Here is a 15,170-nt window from a genome sequence, read left to right on the forward strand (position 1 = left end):
GGATGATTGAGTGAATGTGCCCCTTAGTCAGAACACTCACATTAGGTATATTTTAAAAACCAGCATTGTCAAATGAACAGAGATACATTTTAAAAGAGTGTTTGTTTTTTTTAAATCTTTTTCATTCTGTGGTGCTTATTACTGAGTGTGAGACCTTATTTGTTTAATGTTATTTATAGTCAGAGAATAGGGCTCATAGCTGAAGTAGAACCTGAGCTGAACGTCTCAGTGTGAGGCAGAAATAAAAAATCCTTTTGAGATTGTAGCTTTCAGCAATACATTTCTTCTACTACAGGTGGAAGGGTGAGGGTGTGCACTCTGGCAATATGGATAACTGACATCTCTGACATAGAGCATGCTACATATCACACCACACTACACAAACATAGCCAAACCCCAGACCTGTCAGTCTGTAGGACTCTTTATGTCACCAAACTGCAAAATATGTTTCTACTAGAGGCCTGGGCATTTAGGGGGGTTTTCACTGTGAGCTGTATCTCTTTGGAGCATTAAAATAATATATTAGCTATCATGTGTCTCTTCCAGAGGGGCTAAATTAGGAAATTTGAATAGTGATTTCTGTATTTTGTATCACTACCTTCAGTGATACAAAACACAGTATCGCTTCTAAATAGGCCTTGGCTCCCCACTCTTTATTTTGGACATAAGGCTGGGGATTAATATCATGCCAGTAACCCCCATATCTTTGACAAATAAACACCTAAAATTGATGATTGTTACTACTATTTAACTGAGGCTTTATCAACCTTAGCACTAGTCACTCTTTGGGCTGGATAGTTCCTGGATAAGTCTTTGTTATCAGCGGAGGGTGCCACAGGGAAGAGTTGTCTTGTGCACTATAGGATGTTCAGCAGTATTTCTGGTGTCTGCCCACTAGACACCAGTAACCACTCCCCCAAGTTGAGACAACCCAAAATTGTCAAATGTCTGCTGGGGGTGGGTAAGGAATTATCACCATCCTTGAGATTAACCTCACCGAATTGGGAAAATACTTTTTGGTGAGTGATCAGGTTTGTAGGAGTGTCTAAAAACGTGACAACTGCCTGACTTGACTGAAGGAAGGGAGTCAGGATGATGGTGGTGATACTTTTGATGACTCCCTTCACCCCACAAAGGACCATTCTGGCAGCACATGATTAGAGGTGCTGTTGCTTTTTCAAGGGTCCCCACGACTTTGGCCATTCCTTCTACCACCAGCAGGGCCATGGTGTGTCTGTCTGGGTTTTTCTCTGCCCTTCTGTAAGTCTCATATGTCAAAGAGTTATAAGAAGCACAGTCATTATTTGAAGAAAGAATTTTTAAAAGGCTAGAGCTTGTGCATGGGAAAGAGATCTCCAATTTTTTGTTTTGTTTTAAATGCTATCTAAAAAGTGTCTTTTTGTATTGAGGGCCTGTCATATTCAAAGATTAATTGAATCATCTATAATTCTCTTCATAGGCCCACCTCATAACTGGATGAAGGATTTTATCCTCACAGTTTCTATAGTAATTGGTGTTGGAGGGTGCTGGTTTGCTTATACGCAGAATAAGACATCAAAAGAACATGTTGCAAAAATGATGAAAGATTTAGAGAGCCTACAAACTGCAGAGCAAAGTCTAATGGACTTACAAGAGAGGTAAGTAAAAAAAGAAAAAACACAAATCTTGTTATTTATGTAGGCAAATACAATTTCTAAAAAAATTTATGGGCGTGTGCTTAAACACTTATATTTAGGTTATTACACATCAGGAATATATGTATATTTGATACCACATTTTTAGAGAAGTATATTTTTGTCATAGTTACAGATTTATTATAAATGTAAATACTTGGGAATACATGAGTAGAAGAACAGTGGAGGTAAGTCAAATGTAGTGGAATTAGATATGTAGTTAAATTTTATTTTTAACTTGATTTAAATAATTGCGGAGTTTTAAAAAGCTTTTTGCGGAAGAGTATTTCTCTGCTTTCCCTGTCTTTTGAGCCCATGAAAACCAAAATAACTTTATAGTAAGTTGCCTGATATTTTTATTAACCAAGCTTAAGGCTAATGAAAAATGCTATGATTTCTGATTGAAATATGTATTTCATTGCCTGACACAGTATTCATTATTTTATTTAAAAAAAAAATCTTTGGAAGTTTTTTTGAGGAATTTTTATTTTTATTGTTCTATAAGGCTTGACAAAGCACAGGAAGAAAACAGAAACGTTGCTGTAGAAAAGCAAAATTTAGAGCGCAAAATGATGGATGAAATCAATTACGCAAAGGAGGAGGCATGTCGACTGAGAGAGCTAAGGGAGGGAGCTGAATGTGAATTGAGTAGACGTCAGTATGCAGAACAGGAATTGGAACAGGTATTTACATTAAAAAAAAAAAATCATTTGTAAGGATGTTAACATTGCCACTCTGAGGAGCCAGGTCCTGTTTTTCTTCAATTTCCTACATTTAGTTTCATTGTATAGTGTTCCTCAGTTGATAAAAGAATCATTTGTTTATGTTATTAGGGTTGATCAAAGTTCATATAGCAAAATAACACAGTAACTGAAAGATAAAGTTACCATGATGTTCACTCATTCATGCAATCTTATCTCTTGCCATGTTCATTGTCTTGAGTAAAGTTAAGGTGTTTGTTTAACATCTGTAATATGTTTAAGTTTCTGACTATAATGTAGTAAGATAAAGTATATCTAATGTTGAACTTCTCTGCAAAGATAAAGGATCTCTATTAAACATCCATTTGAATCCTGTTAAATGGTTTTAGAACATAATCTGCTAAAAGTTCTGAAGCTGTCTAAAAGACGTCCTTTCCAATACTTGCTTTTCCTGTTCAGTTACTTGAGAGAGAATATAGGCATTTAGGCATTGCACAGAGTCCTTCAGAGAAGGTGAGGTTTTGGGAGAATTTAATTATAGGCAGATGCATTAGTTTTCAATTCCTACTTTAAAAAAAAAAATACTACAAACAGCAGTTTAAATAAACACAAATTTATCATTGTAAAGATCTGGAGGTCAGAGCGAGGTAAGGCGAGCCTGCAGGACTGTATTGCTCTGTAGGCTGTAGGGGAGGGCCTGTTTTCCTTGCCTTCTCCACTGGTAAAGGCCACTCAGCGTTTCTCAGCTCATGGCCCCTTCCTTGGTCTTCAAAGTGCGTCATTCCAACCTCTACTTCTGTGGTCCCATCTCCTCCTTCTGACTTTGATGCTTTCTTTACTGATAATGAAACTGAAGAACAAAATGAGGATTGTAAAACTTGCTCAGAATTAGAGGTGACTCAGTTATAAAGCAGAAGCAAGAACCTAGGTATTCTGCCTCCACTTTGTTTTATGCACTGTTGTTGCCTTCTTAATTGAATGCTAAATAAGAAATGCAAATTAAGTGATGAATGACTTAAGATCAGCTCATGAGAAAGATGCACTATGCATTACTGTTTTCTTCAAGATGGTCATTTTATAAGAATTTGTCTGACTGAACATAGCCATCTTTTTTGTAACTGTTAACCACTCCTCTCACACCCCCAGACATCTGTTTTTCGGATCTTTTCTCTCTAAGGACTCTTAGGCATATTTTATAGTCATGCCCCATTTACCTAACAAAGCATATCAGCACAGAATGTGGCAAAGAATCAGGGAGTTGACAAAAAAGGCCTAGTTGAAATTATACTGTATCCGAGAATTGGGTATTATGCCCTTTACACTCCGTTAAGAACCCCCTGCTTTTTTCCACCAAGACATCCAACTCTCGGTTTGTTCTGTTATATTTCTGTCTTTCTAAACTTTGTAGATAAGAAAGAGCAAATCAGAAAGCAGTAGTTTGGAATTCTTCTACAGAGATGTAAACTGATGGTAGTACTTCACAGTGCAGAAGAAGAGACAATATTTAAAAAAGGGTCCAAGAATTATGGACATTCTAACTTGAAGCTCTGGGAGTGAGACCATGCACACCTCAGTAGACCTTAAAGTTACCAAGAGATGATGTATTGGTACAAATGTAATCTTATTAGATCCTGGGTCAATAAAAGGGGATTTAAATTAAGGAAATTGGTATTTTAAGAAGAACACTGTCTGGCATGATTATATTAATGAGAAACAAGAATTTCTAAGGACTTACCGTGTGCTGGAAGTGTATGCTACACACATTGCCAGTGGTTTGCTCATATATTTTAATCCTCACAACACACAGATACTGTCTTCATTTACAGATGAGCTGTGTAGAGAGGTTAGGTAACTTGCCTTGGGTTCCACAGCTATTTGCTGGTAAAGGCAAGATTTTGCATGTCATATTCCAAAATCTATGTCTTCTCATACTGCTATTAAAAGCTTTGCTTGTAGAAATAAGTTTAACTGAGAAATGATATATAATGTGACATAACCTACAATTCCACATAGTTCAGAGAATTACCATATTTTGTCTGGATTTAAATATAGTGTGTATTTTGTCGTACTACTATTAAAAACTTTGCTTGTAGAAGTAAGTTTAACTGAGAAATCATGTATAATATGACAACCTACAGTTCCACATAGTTCAGAGAATTACTGTGTTTTGTCTGGAGAATAATCAACATAAATTTAGAGGTCAGGAAAATGTAGTATGTTTTTTATATAGTGTTATTTTTCCTAGAATGGAGACTTTTTGGTAACTTAATAGTACCACTTTATATTTTGTATGATTTAAATATTTTTCACAAATTAGTTTCTTAGAAAAAGTCTCAGGAAGCCTTTAATTAGGACAAGTGATAATATCCCTATTGGTGTAAGCCTTAAGAACTTACTGAAGGTCACAGAGATGATAAATAATGCAGTTGGGTCTAGAAACCAAGTTTTCAGATATTTAGGCTGATTATTTCTGTGACATCATGTTTTTACTCACTGTTGTTTTGTTCCTGAGATACAAAATTATGTAAATCATTATTACATTTTAAACATTTATTATTTGCAAAATCTGTTAATTACTCAGTTTTAACTATGTTAATTCCCCTATAAACAACAGTGTTATTTAAACTAAGGGTTGAGATTTAGATCAAATGAAATATTTATGAGTAATAGCAGAGAAAACAGTTAAGTAGTAGCCACTATTGGAAGGTCAGACTTTCCACAAGTCATTTTGAGTCATTATTTGGCAATCAATCTAAACATTGTTCAGCTTCAATTTATGCTAAAAATATATAAGTAGTTTTTATGTTAAAAGTGTTTCCATTGAGCTCTTTTAGGGGAAATACGTTTATGGAAATGTCATTAAGGAGAATCTATGATTAAAGAGAATAACTTGAATGAATCTTTTTGAGATTCTTTGTATAATTCCTTGGAAGTGAAAATTGTATAGAAACTTTACCTTAAAATCTTGTGAGAACAAGGGCTTGTGGACATGCATTTTGTGGTGTTATGCAGGTCTGCATGTTACGGAACCTGAGCTTAAATTTTCTCTTCCTGAGAGATTAGCAGGGATGCCACACAGCTTACCCAATCGACTTATTAAACACAGTATTGTCCCAAGCCATTGCACAGTGAGTCATGTAGGCACGTGTTGCTTGAGATTTGTTTTCAGTGAGTTAATGCTCTTCCCCTTACTTTAATGTGTCTTTTTGAATTGTCACCTATTGTTGCTTTGTGGATTTCGTTTTTAATTTTGGAATTTTAAAAGAGATTTTTCTACACAGTTCTTTGTTTTCACACTATCTGACAGCTGTTCTATTTCTTTATCAGAAGTTTGTGTATAGTACTTTTGTTAGTTTATTCTGGCAAACGATGTTTGTTCATATCAAACATTCCTTTGCTCTTTAGCTTCCTTGGTTAGCTTTGGGGAAAACCAACTGTATTGTGGTGCTCAGCACGCAGGATGCTCCGTAGTTCACTCATCGCTTTGCCTGAAGGTCTTGAGTGTGAGTGTATGTGCACGATTTCATAAATTACATCCTGTATCTTTACACAGCTTTAGTTTGAAAGCACTTGCTAGTTTTTAAGTAAATCATTCCAAGAATGATTTACTATTCCCTTCCGTGTCATTTCCTTAGTGAGGATGCTTTTTCTTAGCACTTATCACCTAACCACCAAACATTTTTGTTTTTTCTCTGTTTATTGTCTGGCTTCATTAAAGGGCAGATGGAAGAAATACTATGGCATCCTTATACTGAAGACTATGCATAGTTTCTCATGAAAAAAATCAAGTAGATTCTCACTCAGAATCTGTTTTCTCAAAATCTGTACATGGTCTGCAGATGTTCACTTAGCTACTTTCTGGTATACTCAGAGCAGTGAATTATGTAGCAGAAGTGGTAAAACAGACAATAATAAGCATATATACATGCAGCAGTAAGAAATAACTGGCCATAAAGAAAATGTCATGAAAAACTACAGAAAAATGCAATTTAAAAAAATGAGTATATAGTGAAGGAGCTACAGTGGGCTCTTCTGGAAACATTAGGAGGAGGAGTAGAACATGTATCCACCCGATTTTGGACACTTCTTTATATAATACTTCATAAATGAAATATGCATTATAGGAAAAGTGTCATCAGTTTTGATTTGTATATACCCTTGGTTTTTCCCCCCTCAGTGAGTCTGGTTTTCATAACATAAACTAAATACTGCAACTTAAGATATAAATAAGCTGTCTCTACCCACCTTGGCTTCACAACTTTGCTTAGTGGATTTAAGATGCACATGAAACTTCAGCCTTAATTTTAATGCTAGTAATATATTGTATTAGACTTTGCAGTTTAAAACGATGTCTACAAAAAGCATGATTAAAATAGCTTTTTATTTTAGTTGGGGTACTAAAAAATATTTTAATCCTTTCTTCCTCTCTCCTTTTCTGCCTCCTTCCTTTTCTTCTAGGTTCGCATGGCTCTGAAAAAGGCTGAAAAAGAATTTGAGCTGAGAAGCAGCTGGTCTGTTCCAGATGCACTTCAGAAATGGCTTCAGTTAACACATGAAGTAGAAGTGCAGTACTACAATATTAAAAGACAAAACGCTGAAATGCAACTGGCTATTGCTAAAGATGAGGTACTCTCTTGTATTTCAAAATTTACTAAATTTGTTTCTTAGGCTGCCTTCTTAGAGGAATTACTCAACTGGGGTACACAGATCTAAATAAAAGTTTTATTATTGCAGATTCTTATTTTGAACTGGAACTTACTGTGTAAATAGACTGTAGTAATCATAAGCTGTAAATTAAAATTACTGTATCTGGAGAAGTGTATACTTTTGAAAGTGACCTTAGTGATTTAAAGATTCTTTTTTATCATTATCAAAGTTTTATACAGAGCTTTTTCCCTCTAGGTTGCTGCTTCATATCTGATTCAGGTTAGTAGTTACTGGAAATTAATTTTGGCATTTAAATTGTGTGGAATGAGAATAAGTCTTAATCTGAATTCTAGCAAAAAATATTTAAAAGTTTGGTTCATGCACTAGCACCATTCTAGTAGGATATTGTTAATGTTTTTCTGTTACTTCTAGTAGAAGATTCGAGTCTTCCTAAACCATAGAAATAAGAAAAAAATTCTCCAGAATAAAGTTTTGGGTTACATCGATTGCCTTGGGAAAAAAAGCATGTTTTTTCCCTCATCTGTTTTCTTTTTTGGAATTCAGGGATATCTTGGCTAATAATTCTCTACTGGTTTTCTGATTTGTTAATACGTTCAAAACCAAAATAAACTTTATCATTTTATATATGCAAAAATGTTTGTATTTTTTTCAAACCTATGATGTTTTATTCCTTTTCGGTTTCCAGGCAGAAAAAATTAAAAAGAAGAGAAGCACAGTCTTTGGGACTCTGCATGTTGCACACAGCTCCTCTCTAGATGAGGTAGACCACAAAATTCTGGAAGCAAAGTAAGAATGTTATTTTAGCTATTTGTTTATTTGCTTTGTTGTTTATTGTGTTGAAATGAGTAATTTATAGACAATTTATATTTAAATTTATTATTTAACTATATAGTCACATAATTTATGCTAGTTTTAAGAGTGGGTTATTTCTTCTTGAAATTAGTTAATTGCCATAGTCTGTTCATGTATTGCCTTTTAAAGACTTTTTGATGCAGTAAGTTTTTTCATTGGCTTTTCCAGGAAAGCTCTCTCTGAGTTGACAACTTGTTTACGAGAACGACTTTTTCGCTGGCAACAAATTGAGAAGATCTGTGGCTTTCAGATAGCCCATAACTCGGGACTCCCCAGCCTGACCTCTTCCCTTTATTCTGATCACAGCTGGGTGGTGATGCCCAGAGTCTCCATTCCACCCTACCCAATAGCTGGAGGAGTTGATGACTTAGATGAAGACACACCCCCAATAGTGTCACAATTTCCCGGTGAGTGGCAAGTTTAACAAAAAGTGTTGGTACAGGTTTTAAAGTAATTTCCTCCCATGTCCTTTTAGAAGTCATGTACTTTGAAATCTGTGACAAAAATTTCATTTATTCTTCATTTTCTCTTTCTTCTGTTTGTTAATAATTTAAATATTCACTGAGAATACCGTATGAAATGCATATATAATTACTTTGTCTATGTATATTTATATTACGTATTTATACACACAGTTTAGCAGGCATCCCCAAACTTTTTACACAGGAGGCCAGTTCACTGTCCCTCAGACCGTTGGAGGGCCGCCACATACTGTGCTCCTCTCACTGACCACCAATGAAAGAGGTGCCCCTTCCTGAAGTGCGGCAGGGGGGCCGGATAAATGGCCTCAGGGGCCACATGCGGCCCGCGGGACCCCTGGTTTAAAGAAATCTGAGTGCTTTATAAATTTAATTATTAAATGTTTATTTGAGCAACTGTTACATATAACATTATGTTAAGTGTTGAATATAAGACTTTGCTTTTAAAACATTGCTTGTAATTAAATTGAAATGGGGAGTCACATAAAAACATAACTGACAGTAAAGATAGCATACTATAAATGCCAAATCAGTGTGGGAATGAAGTGCTGAGCTTTCAGGGAAAATATCGTTTTAAATGGCTACTTAATGTATAGTGAAAATAAAAATTAGGGGAAGATCTTGTAAACAAGGATTTGGATCCTAGCTCTACCACTAACTCTAGATATGTACTTCTATTATTTTGCTGGTTTTACTTTTCTGGTTTGACGGCAGACAGTTAATGCAAGGAGAGTGAGGAGGCTCTCAACTCCTAAAGGAGAAAGGAAGAGTGGACAGATTGTAAATACAGTGAACACTAGAAGTGTGGGACTGCATTCATTTCACTTGCTTCACACTGCAAGGTAGTGATAGTTGCAAAGTTATGTCTAGATCTGGACCGGCTCTGCAGTTTGAATATTGTCAGTTTGTGTTTGTTTATTTGAATTATATGCCCTTAAGCTTGCCAAATGCAACACTGATTCATAACTATATGCTTTTGTTGGAAAACTGTAGCTTTTAAAAGTTGTGTTTCCTTCTTAAAAGCCATATTTAATCTCTGAATTGTACTTGAAGGTGCATTCTCTAGATTAAATAGTTTTTTTCTTTGCTTCTTTAAAACACTTTTTGGGGCAGGGGCGGAGTGGACATCCATATGTCTGTTAAAAGGAAACACTTGTACTAAATGTGAATAATTATTCTAGTTTTAAGTGATTGTAGTATATAGACAAATTTAAAGTTTTAAATATGAAAAAAGTACAAGAGTCGATTTTAAATTTAATGTTTTCTAAATGCCGTGATCAAATGTATTATCTCTAAAAAATAACTTATGCCCAAGATAACAATTTGAGAGCTCTGCCTCCACCCAGAGGCACGACAGAGGTACTCTACTCTGCTAAGTTACAAAAGCCTAATTTCCAGACCTGATGAATGGGAAACTCTTCGCAATGGAAGTCTAGGGAAGGACGATGGCTCTTCATTTCTGTATCCTCCTGTGCAGTTAAAAATTTTTTTTTACCATCGATATGTGTAAATTTTACAAGTTTGAAGTAATGACAAACATGCCTATAGTATGTTAAGAACAGAGTAAAAGGTTTTAACAATATACAGAATAATATTGTCTATGTTTAATTATATGGAAAGAAAAAACACAGAAAATATCAATGGTTAGCTCTGTGGATAGGGGAATAGGTGATCATTGTTTTCCTATTACTTTTGTTAATATCTGCTAAATACTTTCCTTGGTGAGAATGTGGTAATGGTTTAAACTTTCTTATACAGCCCTTCACACATACTTGAAAAGTGACTGAAAGTCGTATGCCCACCTACCAAAAAGATAAACAGATTTTAACATTTTTTTATTTGTCTTTTACTCTGAAGTAAACTATTACAGCTATACCTAAACCACATTGCCTTGCCTTTACCACTGTTCTAAAGTTGTGACTTATGCTAAAGTCTGTTATACTTTTATTACGTACATATATATCCATAGCATTATGTACAATTTTTGTGTTTAGAAATTTGCATAAATGTTATCAAATTAGGTAACTTTTTGCTCAAAAGTTACATTTCAGAAATTTCCACGCTTATGTAGAGATGAATTGAAGTCACTGCTTAATGAATTAACTATAACTTATGTTTGTTTATTGTATTAAAAAATCCATAGTTTATCTATTTTTCTATTGACATAGGTTCTTTCTACTTTCTTGCCTCTTACAAACAATGTGCAGGCAGCATCTTTACCTGTATTTCCTTGTACATAACTTTGAGAGTTTCCCTGTGTGAACACCTAGAAATGGACTGCTGGGTCATTGGGAAGGCATCTTTTACTAGTCATTGACAAGTTCCTCTAAAAATGATTTACGTACTCACTGTTGTATAAGAGTGCTTGTGTGCCTGACTCCTCACCAGTACGTGGAATAATTTGATTTACTTGTTTGCAACTAGAGTAGGTTTGAAATGATACCTCACTATTACTAAAATTTTTATTTCCTTGATGACTGTTGAGGTTGAGTACCGTTTCCTTTATTGGCATTTGTTGTTCAGGTTTCTTCCTCTCTGAGTTACTTCTTCTTGCTGTGGAATCCCTGAAAGATTCCGTATTGATGTGGAAGTGTTCTTTCTATTTTCTGATTATTTGAGGGTTGCAGATATCTTCTAGACTTTGGCTTTTTTAATGGCAAATTGTGAATCTGATTTGTGTTTTTTGTCTTTTTCAGAAGTTGATAGATTGTTATTTGCTCTCCTTAGAGTTTTTAAGTTGTTCTTTAATCCGTTAGTCCTTTAATCCACCTAAAAGTTATTTTTGTTCATAGTGTGAGGTTGGAATCTAAATATATCTCTTAATGTATGGGTAAACAGTTGTCCCAGCTTCATTCCTTGAGGAAAAATAATAATACCATTTTTCTCCATAGACACATAAATGCTTCCAGCTCTCCATTTTGTTTCACTGACCCCACTCTGCTTTAGGTTCTAGAGTTATATAAAAAGTACTGATAATTTGATCAGACCAAGTTTGTATTATTCAAATTCAAAATTTCTACTCAACTAATTATTCTTCTGAATTTTAGGATCAGCTTGTGAAATTCTATGAAAGTTTCCATTGGGTTAAAAATTGTTTTTTATTGAATTTATGAATTTATATGGGGAGAATTATTAATTCCATTTGTTGAGATCTTTTATATCTTTAAATAAAATTGATAATTTATTTTCTCTGTACAGGTCTTACATTTTTTTAAAAAAATACTAATTTTTAGATACCTTAATACATTTTTGGTAGTTACATATGTTACCTTTCTTATAAAACTGTATTTCAGATTGCTTGATGCTGATGAGGAAATGCCGTTGGTTTTGGTAGGCTGAATGCAGAATACCAAATACAGAAACATTATTTAAGTATTTTATGGTAGCCTTGGATTTTTCATGTTAACACTAGTAAGTTTTTTCCTGTTTATTGCCCAAGCTAACACCTCCAGTAAAATATTGAATGGAAGTGGTGACTGCAGGCAATAGGGATTGCCATTTCTGACTTTAAAGAGAATACTGCCAGAATTTCACCAGGAAGTATTATTTTTTATGTTTTTGGTAGATTACTTTTAAGTTAAGGAAAGTCATTTCTATTTCTATTTTGCTAAGAATGTTTTTTTTTAATCAATGGATATAAAATTTTACCAAATTATTTTTCTTTGTACTTCGAGGTAATCATTTGTTTTTTATTCTGTTGGATTTTAATCTGTAAATAAATCCTTTAAATGTCATTGAAACTGTATTTGTCACAATATGCTATTTTTAATAATGAGTTGGATTTGGTTTGTTATTTAAGATTTTTGCATCTTTATTCACACATTGGATTAGCCAGTAATTTTTCTTCCTAACAGTATCTTGGATTTTGGTGTCAAGATTATATTAGCATCATAAAATAAATCAAAGAGTAGTTCCCGTCCACCTATATATGTGGTTTTGTTTTTCATGGTTTCTAGTTACCTGTGGTCAACTGTGGTCTGAAAATCATGAATACAGTACAATAAGATATTTTGAGGTGGGGGGAGGGGAAACCACATTTACATAACTTTTATTACAGTATATTATTATAATTGTTTTTATCATCAGTTATTGTTAATCTCTTACTGTGCTTAATTTATAAATTAAACTTTATTATAGGTATGTATGTATAGGAAAAACATAGTATATATCGAGCTTGGGATTATCCGTGGTTTCAGGCATCCACTAGGGTCTTGGAATGTATTTGCCAAGGATAAGAGGGAATACTCCTAATTCTTTCAATCCATTCTTTTTTTTTTTTTTTTTTTTTTCTGAGACAGAGTTTCGCTCTTGTTACCCAGGCTGGAGTGCAATGGTGCGATCTCGGCTCACCGCAACCTCCGCCTCCTGGGTTCAGGCAATTCTCCTGCCTCAGCCTCCTGAGTAGCTGGGATTATAGGCACGCGCCACCATGCCCAGCTAATTTTTTGTATGTTTAGTAGAGACGGGGTTTCACCATGTTGACCAGGTTGGTCTCGATCTCTCGACCTTGTGATCCACCCGCCTCGGCCTCCCAAAGTTCTGGGACAATCCATTCTTTTATACCTTTAGAGAGGCAGCAATATAAAGTAGTAGTTAAGATGTGGAATTCTGGAACGAGACTGCTTGGGTTTGATTCTTTACTGCACTTTGGTAGTAATGCACTTTTACTCAGGGCACTTAGTGGTAGGCACTCTCCTGAGTTTCAGCTTCCTTTTCTGTAAGATGTAGCTTACCTTGTGGAGATATTTTTTTTAATTTAAATTAAATAATACCTATAAAACACTTGGAACTAGCCCCTGGGCTATAATAATCACCCCAATAAATGGTATTATTTTTCTTCTATATCTTGAAATACTATAAGATATGGATTATTGCCTATGAATTGATCTTGATGTAGATATGTTTTGGCAAAAGGCAAATTTTTAAACTATAGTATTAATTTAATTTATTTAATGATGAACAGTGTGGATTTGTTAAGTTATATGTTTCTAGAATCTTGTCTGTTTTATCTGAGTTTTAAAATTTGTTGGCTTAAAGTTGTTTATACTATATTATATGATTTTTAAAATCTCAGTTACAACTTTTGAAACTTTTTGTTCCTAATAATTACTTACCTGTGTCTTCTCTTGTCTCCTCCTTCATCAATCTGGCAGTTTGTCTATTTTATTTCACTGTTGCCAAAAGCCTGTTTGTTTTCTTAATATTGTCTGTTTATTTCTGTCCTTTCATTTCCTTTCTTGGAGTTTACTTTTTTACATGTTTGTTTTAGTATTTATACCCCTCCCACATGAATTTTGAGTCTTTGTTTTCTCTTATTTTAAGGCTGTAAGTTTCTCTTTAAGAACCACCTTAGCCACGTCCACAAGTTTTGATATATTAATTTGATTATGATCATCAAATGCTAAAAGATTTCCAATTAATAACACGCCTCTTCCTTGAAAAATGAATTATCTATGTTTGTATTGTTTTCTTATTGTCCGTTGGTTTTTGAAAACATCTTTGCCTATTGATTTCTAATAGCACATAGTCAGAGAATAGTGTCAGTATGACTTTTTTTTTTAATTCCCTGAGACTTGCTTTGTGATTTAGTATTTATTGGTATAAATATTTTAAAGGTTCTGTATATATCTGAAAATTACATTTTCTTAATTGTTAGTTACAAGGTACTATACAGTCTGTTAAATCAGGTGTTACTTATGATAAAGTCTTCTATATACTTACACATTTTTGTTCTTCTATCAGTTGCAGAGAGATGTTTGTTAAAATCTCCTATGTTGGTCAGTTTCTCCTTACAGTTCTACCCATTTCTGTTTTATGTAATTTGTACCAAGTTATTTGCTGAATACAAGTTCAGGTATAATATCTTCTTTACAGATTAACTGTTCCTTTTATAGTTGTGTGGACACTGCTTTATGGCTAATACTTTCTGCCTTTAAGTTAATACTACCTGATACTGAAATACCTATAATAGCTTTCTTTTGATTAATATTTGCCTAGTATATCTCTTTCACTTTCTTCACTTCTAAATTTTTCCACTATTAGCCACTAGATATATCTCTATAAGAAATAGCAGTAACTGGTTTTATTTTGCATCCTACTTGAGAATCTGTTGCCAGCTAAAGCAATTTTAATCCAAATATATTTACTCTCCTTGCTGATCTGTTTGAATTTATCTGTGGAATCTTGTTTTATGATTTCTGTTTTTCACACCTCTTCTTATCTTCTCTCATTCTCTTGAATAATTCAGGATCTTAAGAGGCTTTAATTTTAGCCATTGCTTTTCCACCTTAAATTATGTCTAGTATTTTGTTTTGTTTCAAATGTCTCTCAAAACAGTAACTGCTTTTGTTGTTTCATCCAGTCATAATTTAGATATACTTGTGTTTATTTCTCTTATTGCATTTTGCTTGTTCTTTCTTTTTTCTTGAAAATATGTTCTTAAAAAAAAACTATTTCAGTGAGCAACTAGGAGTGATAAATTCTCTTAGCCTTTGCTTGAAAATGTATTTATTTTCACTCTCACTTTAGAGTAATAATGTAACTGGATATTAAATTCCATATTAACAATTAGTTTTGAGTAATTACTTCTCATTTATTTTGAGGTTGTCATTGTTGCTGTTGAGAAGTTTGTCAAGTTGTTTCAGGTAGATGAGCTGCCTTTTCTCCGATTGCTTGAAAAATGTTCTCATTGTCTTTGTTGTCATGTGGTTTCCCTATAATATGATTGTGTATTTGAAGAGTTTTTTTGCTGATATTTGCTAAAAATATGTCTTTTATCAGTTCTGAAAAAAAAAACA

The 15,170-nt window shown here is 33.9% G+C and overlaps 1 protein-coding gene across 3 annotated transcripts in view; it reads left to right on the forward strand.

Annotated features, from left to right (window-relative positions):
* The window catches only part of STIM2 (stromal interaction molecule 2), a 153,243-nt gene that overhangs the window by 126,704 nt on the left and 11,369 nt on the right, over positions 1-15,170 (forward strand). For 2 of the 3 annotated variants that reach the window (XM_074395977.1, XM_074395978.1), the window contains exons 6-11: positions 1,460-1,637; positions 2,179-2,356; positions 6,833-7,000; positions 7,277-7,300; positions 7,728-7,828; positions 8,063-8,301. In XM_074395977.1, coding sequence (XP_074252078.1) covers positions 1,460-1,637; positions 2,179-2,356; positions 6,833-7,000; positions 7,277-7,300; positions 7,728-7,828; positions 8,063-8,301 — 888 coding nt within the window. The remainder of the gene's footprint in view (positions 1-1,459; positions 1,638-2,178; positions 2,357-6,832; positions 7,001-7,276; positions 7,301-7,727; positions 7,829-8,062; positions 8,302-15,170) is intronic. The other variant, XM_039468489.2, reaches the window with a different exon arrangement.

This window comes from Saimiri boliviensis, chromosome 3 (assembly GCF_048565385.1).
Source record: "Saimiri boliviensis isolate mSaiBol1 chromosome 3, mSaiBol1.pri, whole genome shotgun sequence".
NCBI classification, from domain to species: domain Eukaryota; kingdom Metazoa; phylum Chordata; class Mammalia; order Primates; family Cebidae; genus Saimiri; species Saimiri boliviensis.